We start from the raw sequence: 25,827 nt of genomic DNA, 5'->3' as shown, positions 1-25,827 counted from the left end.
CAGGTGCATGGAGGGATACAAAAGAAATGTGATGCACAATCACTGATTTCTGGGAGATCAATCTGGCTGATCTTCAATCATTGGTTAAGACATCGATCTTCAATATGGTTGAAGAGATAGGACTCGTATTTGAAACAGCTTAAGTAATGATACGAAATGATATATAATTATGAACCAAATCAAATGCTGTGGAAAGCAATTGCTAAAGAATTACAGAAAAGGAAGAGGTCCATATACAAAGGCTGCAATGCTCAGAGGAGACTTGGGACAAAAGCTGGATTTGAAAGACAAGCAGAAGAGAAGAGAGGGCATTCCAAGTTGAGGCAGAAGATTAGAACTAAGTGTGGTGAACTCAGGAGACAACAAGAGGTCCAGTTTGGCTTGACAAGGGCTTGTATTGGGGTACAGTGTAGGACAGAACTTTAAATGCCTATTTCAGGATCAGTTCATGAAGAGCCTTGAGTAGTAGGTTGATGAGCCTAGACTTAGCTTTGCAGCAAATAGAAATGTTTTGGACATAAAATAGACAAGACGATGTTAGTAATTTGGGAAATTCATTTAGCTATGAGGTGCTATTGGAACACGTGAATGAAAGTTGCACAGAACGAGTAAGAAAGGATGAGTTATTAACTGCATCACTGGATAAAATTTCCAAATCAATAAAATCACAGATCCAATGGAGTATTTTGAGCCTGGTGTGTGATAACTCTCTTGGACTCTGCCCTTATGTATTAGCTTTTCTGGGAGGAATCAAAACACATGCACACAGAGGGAAAACTTAAATGTTTATCTTAGCTCTAACTGCTGAAATACCTATGATCTTACTAGACTTTCAAAGGTTTTGACCAAGGCCCATATGTAATAATATTAAGAAGATTTAGTTAGATTTATAAAATTATTGATTAGGCTTGGACAAAATAGCATTATTCCTAATGAATCATTCATAGCTTACAATGGCAAATAAGTGTGATCTCTGAGGAGCTCTTGTCCTAACCAATTCTATTCCTTTAAAACTGGCAGCCAAAGGCATATTTTGCTGATGGCTTTACTTTTATTTTTTTTTGTGTGAAATAACTTATGGCACTTAAATGTATTATATTGGAATTCAAAATTTTATTTTGGGAAATATAAGAGACGTACTTTTAGTTCTGGTTCCCAAGGGTATTCCCAAACTATTGTTAGTCAATATCCAATATTTGTTTTGCTTTGAATCTTAAAAAACAAAAATAAGGTTGACCAGTTAGTTTTACCAACCAAGTTAATGGAAATATAAAGCCATTTGTGTATATATAGAAATATTCAAGAATTCTAGAGTCAAAAATCTTGTGACATACATAGCATATATCAACTTCCTTTGTCTTAACTTCTATTTTCAGAAGTTAGGATGAAACCTTGGCTATAACTAAACAGGGTGACTGGATCAAATATTTTTATTAACTCAAACAGTCATTACCTTTAATCAATCAGTTTGTTGGAATTTTCATGGAATTAATTACTTGTGGTTAGATTTAAATGACCAAATCGCTAGCTATGTAACTTTCAACAAGTCACGTATGTTTCTGAGGCTTAATTTTCTCACCTATAAACTGGGGATAATCATACCTCATCTATTTAACTCGCTAGGTTGTTGTAAGGTTAAAATGGAAAAGTTTTATTGTTTTACTAAAATTGGACACATCATATTTATTAGAGTCAAGATGAATTTTGTGTCAAACATTTTTGTTTTTTTTGCTACTGGGCACTAGAGAGACACAAGTATCTTTTATAAAGTTATCTACTGTAGTGACTGAGATCTGTGAAATTTTCACAGATAACTTGGTAATAAGATTTTTCCTTTAGAATTTAAACTCCATTAGGGCAAGGTCATGTCTTTCCCAAATTCTGTAAATTCTCAAACATGAGTGCAGTGTTATTGACAAAGAAAATGATTAATAAATGTTAGTGAAACTGGTAACTAGTAAAATCAACTTGTTAGGAGTAAAACAATTCAATATTTTAAAAATGGTTTTCCAAAATGTCATTTTGTATGTAATAGATAATCCTTTCAAGAAGAGGAGACCCAGTTGGCTCCAATACTAAGGCTATTTAAAGCAGTTTTGAACTGGGCCTGGTGGTACATACTTGTAATCCTTGCTACTGGGCTAGTGAATTGCTTGAACCGGGGAGTTCTAAACTGAAGTAGGGCTAAACCAATAGGGTATTTGCACTAATTCTGGTACTAGTATCGTGAATCTCCTGGAGTGGGTTCCCTCAGAGGCCTTAAGGAATGGCAAACTGTCCCAGATCAGAAAGGAATCAAAGTTTCTGTAGCTGGATTAAGTGTGTGAGTGGCCCTGCATTTGTAGCTTCATGAGCCAGGGAGATAGTCTCAATTATAACAAGACCAACAGCAACAAAAATAAGAATAATGATGCAATTATTAGACAATTTCCTTGCTCATATCTTCAACTAAATGAAAAATATGAATATTTCATCAGTTTTCCATTTTATTCCTTTATATCTTTTGATGTCATTTTAATTTTAATTTCTTTCCTATTTTTTCTCTCTTCCATTTTACTTTCTCAAGTCTTCATTTTAGAAACTTCACCAATTCTTTCCCTACTTTCACCAACCCCCATTTCCCTTCTGCCCTAACCATTGTTTGAAGACAAATTGTTGAAAACCCAGACTGAAAGGCTGTCTCTTTTATGAGACTAGATCAAAGTAACATAGATAGCACCTGTAGGCTTCTATATTAAGAATTAAGTATATGAAATTCTTGAATATATATAAAATATGTATATATGTACACACATACATACACATATACATACATATGTATGCTTATGTGTATGCATGTATACATACGTATGTGTGTCTATATATGTATATAGATGTGTGTGTATATATACATATATGTGTGTGCATATATATACACACACAGACACACACACAATTTGGGCATACAACACTAGGGCTACACAGATAATTTAAACAATCCATGACTTCATGGAATTTAGAGTATAGAAGGGGAGATAAGATAAGTGTATGAAGATTTTTAACAGAAGACAGACAGTGGAAACTTCCGTTGTATTAGTTTCATGTAACTAAAAGCAAGACAAGAGGTTTGAAGTAACTTAGGAGCTTCAGCTCTTGAGATTCATCAGCCCAAAAGAACGTCTCTACTATTTGACATTGTCTGGTGCTGCTTGTCAGGTACTCCGGCTTTCGAGACTCTCTAAAAGACCTGAATCAAATAGTCCCCTGAGAATAGCTCAAGGCAAACGTATGCTCTCAGCACCTATATCCTGCTGGAGTGTGCCTACTCCATATTTCGGGTACTGAAACAGTGGGGTCTGGCTCTACCCAACTTTCTGCTTAATTCACCAGCCAACACTTTTCAAAATTGCCATCTGCTTCTAGTAGGAATGACACCCCTCAAAATGACAGCCACTAATAGCTTGGATATTTTGGTAACTGAGGCTCTTTGGGGAGTCAATTAACTGTGTTTTTCTCCTTGGTACTAGAGGACAAGTATTTACCATGCGTACAGGGGAAAAGGCTTACTTCCTTTACCACCTCATCACAGAATCACAGAATGTCAGAGCTCAAAAAGATCTTAAAGTTCACTTGGATGAGACGTTCTTAAATAAGGGTCCATGGATAGGTTTCAGGGGGTTTGTGAACTTGGATGAGAAAAACATAACATGTTTATTTTCACTAACTGCTACTGAAATTTGGCATTTTATTCAACAACAACAAAAATAAATGATTCTGGGGAGGGGTCCAAAGGGCTTCACCAGACTGCCAAAGCAGTCCATGATACAGAGTCAAAAAAGTTAAAACCCCCTTACTTAGACCAACTCTCTCATTTTCCTGAGCAGGAAACTAGAGAAGGGAAAAGCCTGTTCAAGGTCACACAGAGTAAATAAAAGAGGCAGGGTTTGAATCCAGAACCTCTGGCTCTGAACCCAGCATCCTATTCACTTCACAATACTCAAAGTCTAATTGCTAGTTTATAAATAGTTGAACTAGGGCTTGAATGCAGATCTGACTAGAGGTCTAATGTTATTCCCACTAGACTGCATTAGAAGGATAACCACGAGGGAATAGAGGGATTGAAGTAATTGGCTACTATATTCCTGTCAGCTCTGGTTTGTGCACCAGAACCTTTTTTTTGGCGGGGGCAGGGGGGGGGGAGGGAGAGGGACTTGAGTTGTTGAATGGGTGGCCATCTTGCTTCTGCATAGGTGATGGATGCAATTCTCTCTCTTCATACTCCAGTTACAATCCACTTTGCAAGGAAGGAAGGCAAGTTTACTTAATCTCATATCATCTTTCTGGTAAAACAACCATTCAAAGAAACCACAAAATAGGGACTGACATCAGAGAATAAGTCTACAAATAATTTGCTCTGATGCTCTGGCCACCTGAGTTTAACACCTGTGGGGGTTTTTTTTTGTCACCGCAAAGCAAAACAATTTTTATGGGAAGATCTCTCTTTCATTTTTTCCTCATCACACACACTCGTGAAATTAAAAAAATTCCCCCTCCCACAGAAGTATTAAACCCTTCTATTTGAGTCTTAATCTGGTGCCTTATCATGGTATGGAGATGACCTGGCATTATATAACTAATAAGTTCTAGTAAATCTTGATGATCTGGGAAGGCCCCCTTTCAGCCCAATGTTAGACTGGATATATTGCCTGGGTATATATGAGGGTCATCCAGGTTAAATTCAGAAATTCCCAGGCCCAGAGCACCATCCAGAAAGTGGTCACATTCACTTATCAAGAATGGTTATTGAGAATGGAGATGGCATTAATTTTTGTACTTTTATCCCTAGCACATTATAGGCACTTAATAAATACTTGTTGATTGCTGATGAAGGCATGTTAGAGTCTACATTGTTGGAGGGAGTATTCACATCAATAAAATCAAATGTTCTCAACTGATAACTTTTTGTTCTTAATTATCTTCTTATCAATAACTTTACCTTGAAAATATGCTTCTATGAAGGCCCCATCATCAGTGCAAAAATCCATTTGTTTCCAGAGAATTTTGTAAGCAGAATGAAGTTAAGTGGGTCTGTCTTATTTTGGAGAATCCCCTTATCCCATTTCACTAAATGATGTAGATGTTTAAGGAGTCTTCCCAGTCACCATGCATCTGAATAAATTGTTAAGAACTTCATGGAAGTTCCAAGAAACTTTTCTTAAAGGTTTAAAAAAATCAATCAACTTTCCCCCTCCCCAATGTAAGCTCTTACTATGTATGTGCTAAATAAATACTGGGGACATAAAGACAAAAGTGAGATAGTCCCTACCTTCATGGAACTCATATTCTACTAAAAACATACAATACATTCACAGAAATAAATAAAGGACATATACAAAATACAGGGATGGAGCATTGAGAGAATTAGCAAAAGCCTCCGTAGGGAGGTCAAGAAGGATGAAGGCTGAGAAAAAGTTACTGGTTTAGTAACAAAGAGATCATTACTGATCCTTGTTTAATTGAATTGTGTTGAATTCCCATTTTACAGATAGAGAGACTGTCTTAGAATGCTCTTTGAGGCAGGGACTGTTTCATTTTTATCCTTGTACTCCCAGTACTACCACAATTCCAAGAACAGAATCCTGGAACTCAATTACTAACTTTTATGTAAATATAATTTCAAAAAGTGAATTTGAACCCCTTTAGCCACTTCAGGAGATTCTTTATTCACGTTAATCAGAACTCAGATATGCTCCATCTCCCAACTTTGGGTATTTTCATGGGCTTTCCCCTCATGCCTAGGATGCTCTCTCTATTCCTCTCTGCCTCCTAGCCTTACCTGATTTCCTTCATGTCTCAGCTAAAATTCCACCTTCTACAATAAACCTTTCCTAATGTCCCTTAATGCTAGAGTCTTCCCTCTAGTCGATCCAGTATATATCTTATTTGTATGCATAGTTGCTTTTCTGTTGTCACCCCCATTATACTGTGAGCTTCTTGAGAACAAGGACTGTCTATTGTTTTTCTTTGTATACCCAGAGTTTAGCACAGTGCCTGGTACATAGTATTGTAGGGACTGAAGTAATGAATATTAACTGACTGATTGGCACTGATGAAATATGACAAATAAGGGAGAGGGAAGATTCAAGGATGATGCCAAAGTCACAGACATTGGGAACTGCAAATATAGTCAAATAATTTTCAGAAACAGAAAAATTTGTACAGGTGTGGGTTTGGGGGAAAACATAATGAGTTCCATTTTGGACGTATTTGAGATGCCTAGTAGATATCCAGGTGGAGATACCCAGCACACTGTTGGCAACACAGAACTGGAGTTCACTAAAGAAATTAGGGCTGACTACATGGATTTGGAAGTCAACTGAATAAAAATAGCAATTGATGTCATAGAAGTGGAGATCACCAAGAGAGAGTTAAGACCAGGGAAGAATAGCTGGAAGCAGGGTGGTACAATGCATAAGGCCCTGGACTTAGAATCAGGAAGATCTGGGTTTGAAACCTGTCCGAGATACTAGTTGTGTGTGACCTTGGGCAAATTGCTTAATCTCTCTATGTCTCAGTTTCCTCATCTTTATGATGAGGAGGTTGGATTCACTGGTTAGATTCTGTAGGTTATTCAGTTTATCAATGAATTTCCTTCATAAAAGGAGATTCCTGGCTGAACACAACAGTCTAGATGCAATCTGACTATGGCGGAAGACAGTGGGTCTAGCACTTCCCCATATTCTGAATGTCATGCGTTTCTAAATGCATGAGCTTTTTCAGTTGCCATATTGAGCTTGCAGTGCGCTGAAACATCACTGTCTCTTTTAAAGATTTATGTGGCCATATCTTCCCTAGATTCAACTCTTTAAATTTGATTTTTTGAACTTATTTTGCTATTGAGTTTCATCTTGCTAGAGTCAGTCTAATATTTCAGGATCTTGACTCTGTCATTCATTGTATCAGCTATCCCTTCTGTTGATCATTTCTATAAATCGAATAATGATATCTTCATCCAAAAATTGTTTTAAAAGGTTAATTGGCATATGACCAAACACAGATTATTGGGACACTTCACTAGAGACTTCCCTCCAACTTGATTTCAACCTTATACTTAATATCCTTTATAAACAATAATTCAACTAGATCTGAATTTACTGAATTATACTATTGTCTAATCCACATCTGTCCAATTTTCTTCAAGGATAGTGGGAGAGCCATCCTTAAATAGCTTGCTTGTGTGGTTGTGGTTTGTCCTTTATTCTCAAAGAGGACCGTGACATCAGGAAGATGATGCCATGACTTGAAAGTCAATTGGATTGAAATGAGGGAGGGCTGTGCAAAGTCAACAGCCTCACTTTCTCCTCCAGAGAGATCTGGGTCTAGTGGCCAGATATAGATCAGGATGACTGGAGATGGCCCAGAAAATGGCTTGCTGAAATCTGGGTAACGGTATAATATTTCTCTAATTATCTAATTATCAAGTAACTGTCAAAAAACAAGGCTAGTAAGGAATGATCTCTTGTTGATGAAGCCATCCTTACTTTTTATGATCATTTCTTTTTCTAAATGTTCAGTAACTTTCCCTTTAATAACATATTATAGAATTTTTTAGGAATTCAAGTGAAGCTTGCCAATTATTTGCATGCTCTTCTCTCTTTTAAATCAAGACATCATTTTGTAGCCTAGTTATTTGTGAGCATGTTCTGCTCCTTGTAAGCTTCTAGTTATCTTTCACAAAAATTTCTGGAGCAATAGGTACAGTGAATAACACACAGGTTTGTAGTGATAGCTTATTCATTTCAGTTCAACAAACTTATCAAATTCACTATTCAGGCACAGAATAGAACTTTGTCTTGTTGGCTCATTGATCTTTTGAAATATAAAATCATCCTCAAAGTAGTCAATCTATGGCTACTTTGTTTTTTTTGCAGAGAAAGAGCTTCAGCAGTTTTCTGGATAGCTGAAGTTCTCCATTGCTTAAATGCAAACCTACTACATTGTGCCTCTGTGCTGGATTTGTAATCTATTCCTGAACTCTTCATTTTTCTTCTTTCTGTCTACAGGGTCTTCAGATGTTCTAATTATAAATGCTCTAATTATAAACTTCCTTCATTGATCTTAACCCAAATGCTTTCCTCCTTCTCTATTTACTATATTTCCTCATTTGAGTATTCTTAATCTACAATGCTATTCTCCCCCACTCTCGCATTGAATCTGTTATCTATCTTGTTTCTTTGGAATAGGATTAAATTTGTAGTACCCTAACTCACATCCACACTTGTAGGTTGGATCTCTAGAGGGGAGACTACTATTTCTCCCATGGTTGCTGGGGCAACCCTTGAGAGTAGTCACAATCATGACAGTGTAGCTCCTGAGACCCCATTGGTGTCCTTCCAATGAACATTCAGCCAGTAAACAACTTTTAAGGGAGGTTTTAAAGTCAAATAGCACAGAAGAACAAATACTACAAAGTATTTCTCCCATAGACTTGAGGTGCATTCTCTCATCAGTATCTGTAGGGGAGAGTGGGTATAAACTTGAATCATGATAATGAGGAACACAGGTGGCCAACACAACTCAGAGGTCTAGAACTGCAGGACTCTGATGTCTTTTCTTTCTCTTGAATTGTCCCCACCAAGTTCACTGCTGGGCATGGTGTCTGTGCTAGATGGATAATTCAATTGCTAGGCTGAGTTGCCCTGCTCCTGGGATGGGTTTTTCTAATGCTAGTCTGGGCTTGCCTTTCACAGGGTCTGGCACCTTTGCTGGAAGGGCTTCTCCACTGTTCCTACATGACTAGACTCTGTTGTTTTGCTCATATGCTGAGCTGTTTCTCTTTTCAGCTGGATTTGCTCACAGGCAGCAGATGGCAGTGTGGAAAAGTAGGGTCTCTCTAGTTAATTTTCAAAACACTTTTTCTGGGTCAAGGCTCGGTTCCCTCAATGAGAGACCTCATTTTAACTTAGGTGACCATCCAGCACATTTCTCAAATCTTCTGCCCAGCAATCACCAAATGGCTGTTAGATCTCTGCCCTCTTATTTTTTTAAATCCAAGTTTTCTCTGTTGGTCTTAAACAAATGAGTAGCTGAGAAACAACGTACTGAGGTAGTTTGTATACTGGGGACAAATCCTGTGTCTCATACAAATCTTCTTCTCAAAACCACCCATTGCCTCGGTCCTTATCTCTTACAACCTACAACTTACCAGAATCTGAAAGAGGCAGTCCCTTCTATAAGTTTCCAGAGCTATATGTCTGGCATGGGTTTCATTCCACTAAGTTTCCTAAGTCTCAGCATTACCTCCAAAATCACATCTACATCTTGCATTAGGGCTCCTAATCTTTCTTGTTGTCGGAATTTTGAGTATTTGTGCATAGAGGAAAGAGTCAAAGATAACCCTAAGGTTGCAAACCTCAGACTGGATGGCTGGCTGCAGATATGGTGGTTCTGTCAACAAATCAGGAAGTTTGAAGGATGTGTTTAGATAGTGCTATAATGAGATGTTATTAATTATTGGTAGCTGACATTTATATAGCATTTCAAGTTCTATAAAACATTTTACATATATTATCTCATTAGATCCCTACAACAACCTTGTAAGGCAAGTACCATTTTTATTTCCATTTTTAAAGATGTCACAAGTGTTAGAGATTGGTTTTGGATACATGGCGCTTGAAATGCTAATGGAACAATGAGGTGGGGATGTCCCACAGGGAGCTGCTGATTTGGAACTGGAGTTCAGGAGTGTGGACTAAGATTTCATTGGGATAGTGATACGCTGGTAAGGAAATTTCCTCTACCAGTGAAGACCAGCATCGGTACGGTAATTTATGATCTTAGAGAGTTACCTGGGCCACTGGGAGATTAAATAATTTGTGCAGAGTCATATAGCCAGTGATTATTAGAGGTAGAACGTTCATCCAGCTCTTAAGTCCAAGGATAATTTTCTCTCCAGTACACTAAACTGCTTGTCATTTCAATTTTTTAAAAGAGAGAGATTAGGGCTTACTGTACAGATTTGGGGAACATCTGCATAGAAATTAACATTAACCCACAAGAGCTGATAAAATCATCAAGAAAGAATAATCATAATGATTAATTAGAGCTACGAGAACAACGCCGATGCATCGCTTTAAGGTTTGCAAAGTGCCTTACACATGCTGTCTCATCTGGTCCTCACAACAACTCGGTGTGATAAATGCTATGATTATCCCCACTTTATAGATGAGGACATCGACACTCATCCAAATTAAATGATATGCTCATAGTCACGTAGCTATTAATTTTCTGAGTCAGGATTTGAATTCAGGCTTTCCTGACTCCAAGGCCAGTCCTCTATCCACCTATTTACGTTTGTAATCTCTCTCTGTCTGTCTCTGTCTCTGTCTCTGTCTCTGTCTGTCTGTCTGTCTGTCTCGCTCTGTCTCTCTCTCCCTCTCTCAGATAAGAAGGCCCAAGACAAAGATTCAGAGAATATTTGTGTTTAATGATTGAGAATTGGATGATGGCATGGTAAAGGATACTGAAGAATGGCCAGGAATGTAGGAAGATAAGAGGAGGGAGTAGTGTCATAGAAGCCAGAGGAGGAGAGAGTATCTAGGAAGAGAGGGTGATTGAGAGGGTCAAAAGGGATACAGAAGTCAAGAAGGATGAATACTGAGAAAATGAATGAATAAATGAATGCTGAGAAAAGGTCATTGGCTTAGTAATTAGACTGGTAATTCATTGAGAAAGTAATTCCAGGGAAAGGGTAAGGTCAAAAAAAGAATTGGAGGGGATTGAAAAGTGATTGTGAGGAAGACAATGGAGCCAACTAGTGTAGATAACCATTTCTAGGAGGTAGGCTGTGAAAGTAACAAAAATGAAGGGTTTTCTTAATGATAGGGGAGACCTTTGTATACTTGTAGGAGACAAGGAAAGAAACAGTGTATGAGAAGCTGCAGATGAAAATGAAGGCATATTTGAGGTGGGCAAGCTCTCAGAGAAAATGAGTCTGGGAAGGGATGGTGTTGAGAAGATAAGTACGGACTTTGGCAAAAAGAAGGGCCACCTCTTTCCCTGAGACAAAGGAAGAAAAAATGGTAAATTATGTTGAAGGGCTTTTGAGTTTGAAGTAGGACAGAAGAGGAAGACCAGAATAGAAGATCTCTTTTCTTAATAAAATAGGAGTTGAGGTATTTTTCTGAGAGGGAAGGATTAGAGGGCAGTATAGAGTGGACTTGAAGAGAGAAGAAGTATTAGAATAGATACTGTGGAGAGTACAATAATGAGTCAATGGGGAAGAATAAAAGAATTGTCATACAGCAGTGAGGGCCAAGTCGAAATTAGATAATATACACTTGTAGTGGATCCAGTTATCATAATTATGTGACTTTCTCCAGTGTAAATAGGTAATATGAGAGTAAGAACAAACAAGATGGAGAGTGGAGGTTAGGGTTTAGGAAGGCATGAGCCATGATTGGAAATGAGTTTGAATTAGTTTGTGTAGAAAGCAGTATCAAATGTTCAAGTATTACTGAAACAGTTGGGTTGTGGGTATCATAGATTGTGTGTTAGTAAAAATAACTAAGACAGATGATATTAAAGAAAGGTGTGGATATATTGATATAAGGGGGAGAACTATAGATTAAGGATAGAGGAAAACCAACAGATAAAGGAAAAAGGAAAAGAAGAGACAGGAGAATGTAAGAAAAAAATAGAATGTGAATAAGAAAAAAATTGCATTCAAAGCTTTAAGGGCTGGTAAGTCCAGCTTTTCTTTCAATTTTTTGGTTATTTTAATGCTATTTTCCATTACATTATATGCTTTAGCGATAAAGGGCTATCTCTCTTTAGCAACATTTTGCACATGCTCAAAACAGCTATAGAGAGTAGGATACCATATAATTTAAAAAGTAAAGGCATCACAGTCTTTCTTCATGTCCCCATTCCTCATTCTCACCCCAAAGAAATACTTATATATTAGAATGCAGAGTAATTAAAATGCAGTTGATCAAGCATTCCTTGGACTCAGCTAAAAATAAACAAATTATTGGAAATCATTGGAGCCCTATGTTTATGAAAAAAGCTAAACTGGCTTTTAAAATTAGAATATGTTGAAAATACAAAGTAAGGGTGTACACCTGACCAATTATGAGCCCTTCACATCCCTTCGAGGCACAGAAAAAATATTTTTGACTCTTTTTGTCAGAGAGAAACTGAAGCACAGCTTCCTGAAGTTTCTTCTTTAAGTTATTATTAAACTAAATTTAAATGAAGAGCCAGAAATGGAAGTCAGGCTTTTTCACTCAGCTTAGTACCACAGAAACTAGAACACAGGCTACTCAATGGTAAACTTGAATTTGAAATGAGCATGCCAAGAATGTCATAGGGGTGAGTAAGGGGCAGAAAAGATTTCCCAGATATTTTTGGTCTAAAAGAAGGTATTAAAATCATAGACCTTGGAAAACACCAGGTGAAAAGATTGTCTCCAAATTAATCTTGAGGCCTTTTAGAGACTTTTAGTGGGCAAGAGAAACTGAAAGGAAGAAACATCTGTGCAATAGCAGGAAGGGATAAGAGTAGTATGGACTGGTTTTTGCCATTGAGACTGGAAAAATACCAACCAGAGATGGAATTTCTGAGCAGATTCCAAAAGTAACAGCCAAAAAAGGATACTTTTAAAGAAAGGTACAAATATTTATGGATTAAAAAAGAATGGAAATGAATCTGATTCTGGAAGAGGGTTCCTATCAGTTCCATATGCTTACTAATATTTCCCTTACAGATGTTTCACTGTTGATATAATTGCTCTTTAATTAAAGGAGAATGCACGATCTCCTTTGATTTTCACCTCTTGGTGAGAAGAACAGGACAGATATTATCATAGGATCATAGATACAGAGCTGGAAAGGACCTTTTCCGGTCTTCTCATCGCACAGATGAAGAAGCTGAGGAGGGACAGAGAGGGAGAGCGGCCTGCCCCAGGTTAGCACACACAGTAAGTGGCAGACCAGCATCAGAATTTAGGGCTTCCAAATCTTTTTACAAGTTAAAATTTTAAATTAGTTAGTTGATTTTAATTAAAAATTAGCAAAAAGTCAAATTTCTCAACTTTTCCTCACCATCATTGAGAGGTATAACATTATTTGTAACATCACTTTTCGCCCCATGGCACTTCACTGCTTTTGCATCTCTGTTCCTTTTTACTGTCTTCTTCCCCTTCAAATATCTTGAGAGAATTGATCCCCCAAGCACTCTTAAAACTATCCTCATTTACCAAGCAGCTTGTGTAAATTCACAAAGCTCATTTGTACAAAGGCGGCTTTGGATCGCAGCCTTAACAACTGCTGGTCAATTGGACTTTCCATAACGTTGTTATACCTTGAAATTTTTCTTTCTGGCTCATACCAAAAAGAAGAGGCAATATTGCAGATCACTGGGTACCAAATTCAAGTCAGACCTGAGTTCAAGTGTCAATTCTAAAAGTAGCCATGGGACTTTGGGGAAATTACCTTCTTACCTATGAGTTTCCTCATCTAAATTTGGGACAAAAATATTTGTATTACTGTCATTGAAAGATAGATTCATGCGATATATAAACATATATAACACACATGTATTATATATGCATATAATACATATACACACATGTATATCTCTATCTATCTATCTATCTATCTAACTTTATAAACTGAAAAGTACAGAAGAAATGTGAGTTATTGTCAGGGGTGTGCCTGCAGATGTTTAACAACTGGTTCCCTGAGAGGGAAAAACATATACAGACACACGTAAGTTTAATCTGCATTATTAACATTTTGTCCATCATTTTCCTAAATCTAGACAGTCAACCATATGAGAAATCAAGTCCTGATTTTGTAGCACTTGCAGATTTCTGAGGTATAAATGGCTATGCTGAAAATACATTAATCAGAGCCGGTTTGAAATGGTTCCAGAATACCCCTGGCATTATTATTATTGAAAAAACTTGAAACAACCAAGAAACATATTCAGGAGTTGTTGGGCTATATTATACCTTCACACCCACTTTTGGAAGAAATCAAAACACCCCAGGTTCTTTTTTTCCCCTGAGGCTTAGAAGGAAGCCCAATTGATTTTTTTCTTTTCCCTACTTTTCCTTTTTTTGGGGGGGTGGGGTGGGGGGAGGCCAGAGATGGCAGTAGTGGCAAGAAACCACAAAAAAGGGGAAGGAGAAGACAAGTAGCAGTGGGCACCAAAAACACAAAAAGAAGCCTATCTTAGTCGCCCTTTGTCTAAAATATGTCAACAACTCTGTTTTCCCTTTGTGATCTAAGCTGTCTTTAAAAATCTAACATGTGACCCATAGCCCTTCCTACATGGTTACATCTGTAATCTGTTCTTTTTGCGTCAGACTTCCTGAAAGGCCTAAAATCAATGGAGATCTAACCTGACACTAATGCAGCCTTCTTTTCTGGGTTGCTGTTTCTGCTGGTTTTTTCTCAGCTTCTGATTTAGCCCCCAGATGAGGGACGGTGGTTTGTGATTAGTGTAGACCCAACAAGCGGTCTAACTTCTGCCCCGTATTCCAGGATTGTAGCTATGTTTTATCTTGCTCACACAGATACTGAGCCAGAGCACAGTCTAAGAGGGTCAGGACATGACACGCAGGGCTGAGCCACCAAAGTAGAGCAACCGTCCTAAGGTTATGTCATGGAGAGAAAAAGTGGTATTTCCCTAATTCTTTCCCTGTTTCACTAGTCTTTTAATTACTAGGCTGCTCCCCACCCCCCCAAAAAAAAGTAAGAAAAAGAGAAAAATAAAATAAAGTGGGTGTGAAGGAGACTGATCTAAGTAAAGAATGATGAAGTTCTAAACTGCAGGAACTTGATATACACATACTGTACCACAACCCTCCAGAGTATCCAGAAAAGCAAGAAAGTTCACGTTCCCTTAAACTTATCTAGGGATCTGCATCTGGGTACATTTACACAGACGTGTGTAATAGCTTAGCCTTGAACAGTGGTATACCCTCCCTGATGCAAGGACTGATCCCCAGCTCCAATAAAGAAATGCATCCATTCATTGTTCATACCAAGGTGCATGTACTGCTTGGACTCAGCGTGATCACAAAATTCCGTCCCAGTCAGAATAGGTAGACCTCTTAATCTGTTTACCGCAACTGTCCCTACCCACTTACTGGTCGACTTAGCAACCTTCACTTCTGCGATAAATACCAGCATTAGGGGAAGATCCTGACACTTCTTTTAGAGTCTTTGAATGAGTGTTTTAGGGGTGACAACCACTCCCACCAGAGGCACCTGTGCCTACTTTGCCTCTGCTCCAATTGCCAATTCCTGAACTCCAAGAATATATTTCACAGGGATATTAGAAAGATCAAATGATATGATATATTTAAAAGGCTTGGAACACTTTAAAGTGTTATAAAATATCAGCTAGCATTATTATTACTTAACATCAGGTTTGCATAGAAATAATTAATGTCTAGTAGGAGGGCTATGCCTATGTAGGTGTGCATATCTCTAATCTTTTCTTCTTTTTCCTTTGATTGTAAAAGGCTAAGCCTATAAATTAGCAAATAGTATTTCTCCTGTTCATTTTTAGCATCAAATCCTCATATTAAAAATCCATTTGCTAGTTTGCAGAAGACATATATTGTTTATAATTTTCTTCTGGATGACGATAACATTTTCAACATGGAAACTCTCTAAAAAAAGAAAGATCAGAAGTATTTGATTGCATTTGTGATAGGATTCTTGAGACATAAAAACTTCATCGAAACCAAATGATCATTCTAGAGTTCAAGCTTAATCTGTTGTTGAGACTTCTGCTGCTTAGTCAAGAAAACTACACCTTCCTCCTTCTTTTGCTCTTATATCCAGACTTGCCCAGCCCTAAAATATGGGGTGAATTCATTAAAGTTGCACCATCTCTGACAAATTTGCTTGTTGAATGACGCAACTGATTATTCCTTCATTCCCAATTCCATTTTCCCTCCCTCTCTTTTCTCAGTAGATATGACCTGATTCACATTCATATTGGGAAAAGAGCTTTTTTGATCTTTTGGATATCTAGTGAGAGAGAATGAATTTTTAAAATAATTATCTCTACCCATATTTAGGTTGGATCATTTTGTCTTAGAATTTTATTTTTAATGTTGTCCTATTTTTATGGCTCTCCTTTTTTGACTGGTGAACTTAGAACTGTTCAAATGTTTATTGATTCTTCTAAGTAATGTGCTACTAATAGACTGAGGGCACTCAATTTCTTCATCACTGGACCAATGATTCAAAAATATTCTTTATTTGCTGAAAAATCTCAGACCTTTAGCAATTTACATGGTCCAAGTCCTGACTAAAAGGCACAGGACAACAGAAACTTCCAAGCTCTCCAACAAATGACCCGAAGACAACTAAAAGAGGTAGGAAGAGTCAGCATTGTTGACTTCTTCCATTTGGTTCTAAACGAATAAAAGGAGAGCACAGAATCAAAGATTCAGGGTTGGAAAGGACTGATCATTTATTCCATCACACTCATTTTACAAATGAGAAAGTGGAAGCCTAGAGAAATGGAAGGTCAAGGTTACAGAGTGACAGAATAGCTATGAGGCAGATATTTCACTTCATTCTCTGTCCCATCCCCTCCACTAAATGTAAAATGATTTAATACACCAAATAGAATGTATAACATGCAAGCAATCAACATGAAGTGTCGTATTCAGATTTTCATGTACATATCCTCTTTTACCTTTATGTTTTAGCAGTAGAGGAAACAATTTTGGTTATTAATATCTACGGACTTTTTGGATATCTTGTATTATGGGCTTGACTAGGCACTGAGGTCTTCATACAGAACACGAACGACCACTCGTCTAGGCAAAGATGATTCCTATCTAGACATGGGTTGGACTAGATGACCTGAGGTCTTTTGCAACTCTGAGGTTCTTTCAGTACGAATTGGAGGTTGAACCAGGAAGAGAACTAATGACATAAATGTTTGTTGTTTACTGTTATGCCATTTTTATTAATTTACCACTAAGAAACCTCAATGGATATAATTCACGGAAGCTAGCCTGCTTCATTTTTGTTTCCTGAGATCATAATTTTCTGTTGTTATTGAGTTTGTAAAGCTCTGATGTGAAAGGTGATTATTCTTATAACCTTACGCCATTAATCAGAAACACACATAAACACAAAATATGACTTGTTTTTTTTTCCTCCCCCAGAAAATTTCAATGAATCTGCCCAGCTGGGGTTGATTGAATACCATAACAGAGGCTTAAAATTAACCTGCCACTATCCTGAAGATGTCCGGGACTTTAAAATGCAGTTGCTGAATGGGACTGGAAAGCAGAAAATCTGTGAACTCAAAAAAGATAATCAAGTTGTTCAAATGACCAAGGAGTTGGTATCTTGTCATCCCCAGCTTTCCAAGACAAGTGTAATTTTCTTCTTGTCTGACTTGAACAGCACTCATACTGGCCATTACTTCTGCAGTCTACATATTACTTTTCCTCCTCCTTACCAGAACAGTACTTCAAATGGAGTTTATGTACATATCTACGGTAAGAGAGCTTTCAAAATCTATTCTGTTTAAAAGGGAATGGAAAAATGAAAAAAGCCATTCTGTTAGAGAGACCATTTGCACATGCATTTTACCAACTATTATAAAATGTTTCAACAAATCAAGAGCTTTTGGGGTTGGTATTCCTTTAGCTTCACCAAGTCACAATTATTTTCTAATGGAAAAACATAAGGAGGTAACTTTAAAATTTATTTTTATTACAAGTTTATAGGAACATTTTTTACTCAATGATGGTGAAAAATCCAAAATAGCTACCATTCACATAGTTCTTTAAGGTTTGCATATATATATACATATTTGTATGTGTATGTGTGTGTGGTATGTGTGTGATATGTGTATGTGTGTATATATATATATATATATATACACATATATATATATATATGTATATTCATTTTTCCCTTCAGCACAACCCTGCAAGATAGGTGCTATTATTATACCCTTTGCAGAGAGGAGAAAACTGAGGCTGAGTGAGGTGAAATGACTTGCCCTGGGTCACACAGCTAGTAAGTACCAGAGGCAAGGTTTGAACTTAAGTCTTCCCAATTCTAGTATTCTCCACATTGTTCCATTTAGGTGTCTAATAACATATTCCTTTTAAATGCATGTCCCTAAAAAGTAAAAATCAATTATGATTCAAAGTACATTTTTTTAGCCACTACTATGTACAAAGTGCTGCATTAGGTGCTGAGGGGCAAGAAAGATTTAAAGCACCAGTTTTTGCCTTCAAGGAACTTAACATATACTGAGAAAAATATTGAGAAGAAATCACTACATCTGAGATTATGATAGTATAAGCCTAAAACCTAAGGTTATAGACAAAAACTTCCAAAATGTTTAGCTGAACTAACTATGGCATAGTGGGAAGAGTGCTGACCATGGAATTATGAGACCCGGGTTCAGATTCCAGCTCCGATCACCTACCTGTACTAGGTCTCCTCACCTCCACCATATACTCCATCTACTTGGTTCTTAAAACCTTTAGTTCCCTTCCAGGCTCAGTGCAGGTGCCATCTCCCAGGCAAAACATTTTCTGTTAGCACATTTATTGATTCTCAATCCCTCCTCAAATATAAGCATCTACTTACCCCTATAGATGTTTCCTTCCAGTAGATTTAAACTCCCTTGGGGGCAGGACCTGCTTTACTTTTAACTTTGGTTGTCTGGTGCCTTGCACACAGTAGGCCCTAAAGTTTTGTCCAATTGAGTTGAGCTTGTAACAAGAATGTCACTTGAACTCTATGATTCTTTTTATTTTTTTCTCATCTGTAAAATAGGGACAAAAATATTTGCAATAGCTACCTCTCTGGGCTGCTGTGAAGAAATGTTTTGCAAATCTTAACAGGGCTATGGAAATGTCAATCATTTGTTGTTATTCAACAGTGTTGGTTTTTCTAGTGTGGGGACTCCTTCCACTGATGCAAATAAGCAAATACCCCATAACATATAGTCTTAGTGGTTAAGTTGAAATTTAGATCGAAAGTTTAAGTGATCTGTCCATGGTCATGAAGCCAGTATATGTCAGAGTTAACCTTCAGGTCTTAACGACTTGAATTTAGGCCTTCTTGGCTTCAAGGTTCACCCTCTGCTCACCATATTACACTGGCTCTCATTGTGAGTTATTACTAATAAAGGGAATATAAGAATATAATGTCACTTGACATAAGATTAACAAAATAGAGTGGATAAAAAAATTACATTGAACATATGCAATGCTTATTCCTTACACAGAGATTTGTTGTTGTTGTTCGGTCATTTCATTCTCTATGACCTCATCTGGGTTTTCTTTGAGAAGCTACTAGAGTGGTTTGTCATTTCATTCTCTAGTTCATTTTACAGATGAGGAAACTGAGGCAAACAGGGTTAAGTGACTCACCTAGGGTCCTACAGCTAGTAAGTGTTTGAGGCTGGATTTAAATTCAGGTCATCCTGATTCCAGGGATGATGCTCTATCCATGGTGCCAGTTAGCTATCCCTTTTACACAGATGTAGAGAAGGCTTATCTATCAACCACAGGCTACATAAACTATATATGTGTATATGTATGTATATGTATATATGTACGTGTGCATACAAACATTTTTTCTGTCCGAGTTAACGTAAGGTGATGTTCAGATTATTCTACATTTATTGAATGTCATAGCCTGAGTACATTAAGGATCTCTCTTAGACTTGTGACTCCCTAGTATAGGAAAGAGGATTTTCAGAATTGCGTTTCTAACGTTAACATTTGTCTCATTTTTTTCCAATGTAGAATCAAATTCTTGCTTCCATCTGGTCTTATGGCTATCTATTGGAATTGCATTTCTCCTCTTTTTTACTGGAATATTTATTGGCACATTTTTTTACTGTGTAAGAAAAAAGGTGAGAAGATTTTGTCTTTTCCTGTAAAGACCATTCATCTGCAAGATAGATGATGCATTTTGGATATAGCTGCCTGAGGAACATCAGGGAGATTTGCTTGTTATGGGGAAGGATGAATTGTATTTGCCAAAGTAATTCAAGAAAATGAGAGCAACTTCTCTCCAGATGTAGCTTCTGGTTAATTTAATCATATGGATCAGAAGGGAAAAAGGGCCCTTAATATAAATCAGAAGAGTACTCAGGGAGGAAATCTGCTTGTTGGCTTGTTCACAGCATGATAAGTGGAATAGAGAGATAACAGTAGACTGACTTACCTCCCTGGTCTCTTGAACTTAGACCATGGAAGAGAGCCAGGCTGAAGGGAGGGGGCCTTGGCCTTCCTAGATTCATTGGGTTTGTTTTAGCTTCATAACTCATCGTGGCTCTGTATTCAAAGAGCCAAAGCCTCAATGAACAGAATCTTCTGTTAATACACAAATATTCCTGATACAATAGAAAGAAACAAATGAATCTATGATAGAATAAATTTTGAAGAAGAGAAAAAAAGGAGGGGTAGGGTAAAACTTCAGGAGAGGGTATGTGGAGAGAAACCCAAGCCAAAAATGAGGAAAATTGCACTTAAAAAATATAATGGCATGGTATTTGTGCAGAAAATTCTTCCTTTAAGCGTTACCATCAGACATATAGGATCGTAGATACAGAACTAGAAGAAACCTTAATGGTAATTGAGTACAACCTCTGTGTCATTTATAAAATGCAAGAGTGTTGTCATTTGTAGATAACAACACTGAAGAACAGTGTTAAATAACTTGCCTAAAGTCACACAGGTTATAAGTGGTGAAACCTGGGTTTTCTGGCTCCAGACTCTCTTTCCACATGCTCTTTACTGATTCCCTTTGGCTTCTGTTGTAAATAAAAGCCTAACTCAATGCTTTCTTAAAACTCTGTGGCCCATTCGAAGGGTCTGTGATTTCATCAGCTGTGGGAACACCCTTTTCTCCTGCCCTAAAGACCAACACAAATCTATGACTTAGAAAAGCCGAGGGAGTTGCTTGGAGCACATAAAGTTTGAATTATTTGCCCAGGATAGGAATCTCGCAAGGACTTTCAACAAAGAATAGGAAAAGGAGGGTAGAGAACAAAGCTGGCAGATAAAGGTTAGGAAACAGATAGTAACTGACTCACCTTGTTCATGGGATGATCTTTCTTTTCAGATGAGCCAAAGTCAATCTAGTTTGCATGAAACTAATAGTGAATACATGCCTATGGCAGCAGTGACCGCAGCTAAAAACCCTGGATTCAAAGGTGGGTCTCAATTCAGGGCTTTAGTCAATGGTGAAAATGTTGGGGCCTAAATATGTTTTCTTTTAAGGGTAAAGATACCTTTCTTCTTTGATTGATTCTAGTGGGTTTGAAAGAAGCAAGAATTTTCACATTGAGTGCAGTTTGCTCTCACTCAAGTCTCTAGTACTTTGAGAAAAAAAACCAGTTTGAGAAAAATTAATCAGTTAACTACCCAAAAAATAGAACTCAGAAATTGTGCCTATTCTATTTGTTGGTAGTTCTCTGTCAGTTTAAAAATTCAGAAATCTCCGGGATTAGAGTGAGGAGAGGGAATAAATATGCTGTGGGCCACCACATTTTGCAACTATCCTAACTGGCTTTGCGAAAGGGACGTGAGCATGAAAGCATAGGCCAAGAAAGGACCTTTGAAATAATAGGAATATAGACATAGAGCTGGAAGGGACCTCCAATCTCCTCATTTAATAAGTGTTTTCTCTCAACGATGAGTATTCTAGACTCAGCTCTATTTAGGTACTACTTATAATCACTAGTTGGTACTGCATCTTCTGAATTCCAAAGAAAAATATCTTGAATGAAGATTCAGGTAAAAAATTACATTCAATAAGTAAATAAAATATTTGCCGAGCATCTATTATGTGATCAGGCGCTATGCTAGCCATTGAGAATACAAGTAAGTACAAAGAATAAAGAATTTTGAAACAAGGTAATGTAATCTAAGTTTCTTCAGAGTAGGAAATATATTTCTTCTTAGTCCTGAAGAGCACCTAGGACAGCTCTCTTTAGGCCTGGAAGACTTCCTATAGCTAGCTAGCTAACAATCAATCATTTAATATTTAATAAATAAGCATTTATTAAGCTTTTATGATAAGCATTTATGATAATAGTCAATAAAACTTTATTATTTATTAATAGATTAATTAATTAATAGATTAGTGCTATTAATAGATTAACACTACTATGTGTTGGTATGCTGCTAGGTACTAGGGCTATGAAAACAAAAATGAATTGGTCTCTCCCCTCAAGGAATTTAATTCTCTTTTGGGCAATATACCATTAAATGCCAGATGAATGGCACAGATATTGAATGTTTCAAAAATTGTAAGTCAAAGAAATGGGGAATAGGATGGTTGGGGAAGACTTTTTAAAGACCTCGGTCTCCCCGTTTGTAATATGCAGCTGGTTGGACTATATTAATTCTATGGTCCCTTCTAGCTTTAACAGTTTAAGAATCAATGAAAAGGTAAGATTTGAGATAGACTTTGAAGGATGGATAGGATTTGGATCATTGGAGAGGAAAGAAAAGAGCATTCTACAAGGTAATCCATTAAAAGAAGGTCTGGCAAATGGTGGTATCTTTATGACTAATTTTAAATTTGCATTACAGGTATGAGCACATAATCTGAAACTCAGATGTCCAGGCTGGGAAGCATGCAAGTCAACTCTTTCTACTTGGAATTCCCTATTCTTCTTTTCATTCAACCAGGGTTTTGAATTCATTTCGTTATACTATACATGGATCCCAGTGACTATATCTGTCAATGGCTTTTCAACAGCTTGGGACAGTTGGGCCCAGCTCAGAGACAACATATGGTTTATCTACATTGGCCCCAGACAAAAATAAACACATCCAAAAAAAAGCTCAAAAAGGAATGAAGCAAATGCTATGGAATCTCTTCTAAGGAAAATCTCTAGCACTTACCCTCAGATCACTCACAGACTACCTCTTCTTTTCTGTGGAGTCCAGTTTACCGTTACTTAGCAGGTACCCTAGAAGCTTGAAATATACCCATGGGATAATAGGGGGAAATACTTGAAATATACCTAAGGACTTTGAAGATATTGGGCAGCCCTGCAGTGCTACAGTATTGTTCTGACTTCAAGTGTCTTAGGAACTCCAGGATGCAGCTCGGAAAGAGCTTAAATAGCTTTTATTTTCTCCTAGAATTCTCTTATTTACTCATTTCATTCTGTGAATCTACTTGTCTATCAAGCAGAGTCAAGGGGATATTTCTATATTATTTCTCTGAAGGTCAAAAAGACTTTAAGACCTCAATAAATATAATTGGTTTTCCCTAAAACAAATGATCTGTCACATAAGCCCATGTTGTTACTTCAAATTTACCTATTCATATCAGCTACTTCAGTATCATCAGTGATAGGAAATACTACTCAGACTTGCTGTAGCTTCCGATGTTGTAGTATTTGGTGGCTACCAGCCAATGTCATTTTCATAGATCCAATTTAAACAGAAGATTTTCTGTGGCAATGTGGCACTCTTCTAGTGGAGGACTGACTGGTAACTTGCTTGAAAAGTTCTAGGCTGGCTAAATGGCCAATAATCTCAATAAAACTGCTATTTGAACCTTGCATCCTTATATGCTAGAGGAGCTCCCAGAATTCCTAGACCCAAGGAGTTAAGGTGGAAAGACCTGTTATAGGCCACATGGTCCTGGAATAAGCACTAAGAGATCTGTCTCCATCATAAAGGTTGAATGACTTCCATTGCTATGCCCTAGCTCCAGGTCCTTTTGCTTTAGGGTTTGCAAACAACTTGAGGAGTCACAGGGACCTCAAGCTGGACCAGTTCACCCTAGAACTCACTAGGAAGTACTGAGTTTCTGATAGGACCATAGAATACCTCCTCATTCGTGGTGGAGTTCTGACTATCTAGAATAGAATGAGATAGATTTCTTTTGAAACCTCCTTCATCAAGAATACATTTAAAATGCAATCCTTGGTTCTAATATCCCCTCTGCTTTTTTTTTTTTTAACATAGTCACAGCTTCCAAGTTACAAAAATGTATGTAGGTTCTGTTTTATCTCTTATGTGAAATGAGTGTCTAGTAGCATGCAAAATGATAGTCTAGAATCCTTAACATTTTAGTTATCAATAATATCATTATGTATACCTATGTGCTTTAAGTATGCATAATGTTGTTTGTACAGTACAATACTGAACTTGTAATTTGAATCAAGTTTTGATGTTCACTGCCTTCAACTCAGCTGGACTAACTCGTTCTGAAGAGATTTTTCCAAAAGTCTTTTTTGACTAAAGGTATTGAGAGTGGACAGGTAGGCTGAACTTTGGTATGTTGGCCTTTTGGCCAACAGGTACATTAATACAATTCTCTTTCTGTCAACAGCATTGAACATTTCAAAGTAAATTTATTAAAAGGCAAAATTCTTGTGAAATGAATTTGGTTTAACAATATCAGATTTTCAAATGAATTAAAAAGTAATAAAGATAAAGGTTGTTTTTTGGTTTTCTTTTACAATATAAGTAGTTTTCTTATTTTATTGGTTGTGGAATAATTCCCTCAAAGTGTCTGTATGACTGGGTTGGGGTGACAGGGAAGGAATCTTTATTTCACTTGTGACCTATACACCACCATTTCATTTTAGGACCAGAAGCAATCATAGGCAAGTGACCTGTGTGAGTGCAGCAACTTCTGTCCTTGACTTTTCAAATTCAGACCACTGCTACCTTGTCGGCACCTGAATCAGAATCACAGGATGTTCGAAATGGAAGGGGACTTCGCGATCATTTGATCCACCCTTTCATTTTTCCTCTGAGGACACCAAGGTTCAGAGAGGTGAAATTACTTGCCCAATGTCACACAGGCAGTTAGGAGCAGAGCAATTTTCCAAGTTCTTCTGCCTTTACATTTACCAATCAAGTTTAGTAGTTAAATAAGTCAACAAACATTTATTAAGGGCTTCTTAAATGTAAGGTACTGCCCTAAGCTCTAGGGACATAAAGGGAAGGAAGGGCAAGGAAACAAGCATGTATTAAGTACCTACTCTGTTCCAGACATTGTACTAAGCACTTTATTTGGATCCTTACAATGAGGTAGCTGCTACTATCCTCATTTTATAGTTGAAGAAACTTATGTGGATAGAGGCAAAGTAATTTGCCCAGAGGTCACACAGTTAGCAAGTGTTGGAGTTAAATTCAGGTTTTCCTGACCCCAGGTCCAACTCTCTATCCATTGTGCCACCTAACAGCCCCTGCTCTCATGAGGTTTGCAATTTAACGGGAGAAATAGCATGTAGACATGCCTGAACAACACACACACATATGTATGCGTGTGCATATACATATATATACATTCACACACATATATATTTCTCTTTATGTACATATATATCTATATATGATAACTTGGGGATAGTTTCAGATGAAGGCATTAAGATTAAGGAGGACTTGGAAAGGCTTCTCCTAGAAGGCGGGACTTTAGTTGAAACTTGGAAGGAAACCAAAAGGCAGAAAGGAGGAGTGAGAAAATTCAGATGTGAAGCATAGCCAGTAAAAACTTTCAGAGTTGGGAATTGAGTATTGTGTTTGAGGAATGGCTAGGAAGTGAGAGTCAGTGGATAGCAGAATATAGCAAAGGAAGTAGGGTATAAGAAGACTGGAAAGGTAGGGAGGAACCAGGTTATGAAGGACTTTAAAAGCCCAACAGAGGATTTTATATTTTATCCTGGAGTCAATGGGGAATCACTGGAGTTTATTGAAAGAGGGGAGGAAGATGACATGGTTAGACAGTTGAGTGGAGGATCGAATGGAGTAAAGAGAGACTTGAGGCAAGTAGACCAACTAGAAGGCTATTGCAATGG

The 25,827-nt window shown here is 37.4% G+C and overlaps 1 protein-coding gene across 1 annotated transcript in view; it reads left to right on the top strand.

Moving 5' to 3' along the window:
* The window catches only part of ICOS (inducible T cell costimulator), a 29,579-nt gene extending 5,197 nt beyond the window's left edge, over positions 1-24,382 (top strand). The window contains exons 2-5 of the mRNA XM_036756867.1: positions 17,183-17,521; positions 19,796-19,905; positions 21,120-21,210; positions 22,595-24,382. Coding sequence (XP_036612762.1) covers positions 17,183-17,521; positions 19,796-19,905; positions 21,120-21,210; positions 22,595-22,608 — 554 coding nt within the window. The 3' untranslated portion in view covers positions 22,609-24,382. The remainder of the gene's footprint in view (positions 1-17,182; positions 17,522-19,795; positions 19,906-21,119; positions 21,211-22,594) is intronic.
* The last annotated feature ends 1,445 nt before the right edge of the window (positions 24,383-25,827 follow it).

The sequence above is a fragment of the Trichosurus vulpecula genome, chromosome 4 (assembly GCF_011100635.1).
Source record: "Trichosurus vulpecula isolate mTriVul1 chromosome 4, mTriVul1.pri, whole genome shotgun sequence".
Classification (NCBI taxonomy): Eukaryota; Metazoa; Chordata; class Mammalia; order Diprotodontia; family Phalangeridae; genus Trichosurus; species Trichosurus vulpecula.
The sequence above is the reverse complement of the archived record's forward strand: the minus strand, read 5'-3'. Positions and strand labels throughout refer to the sequence as shown.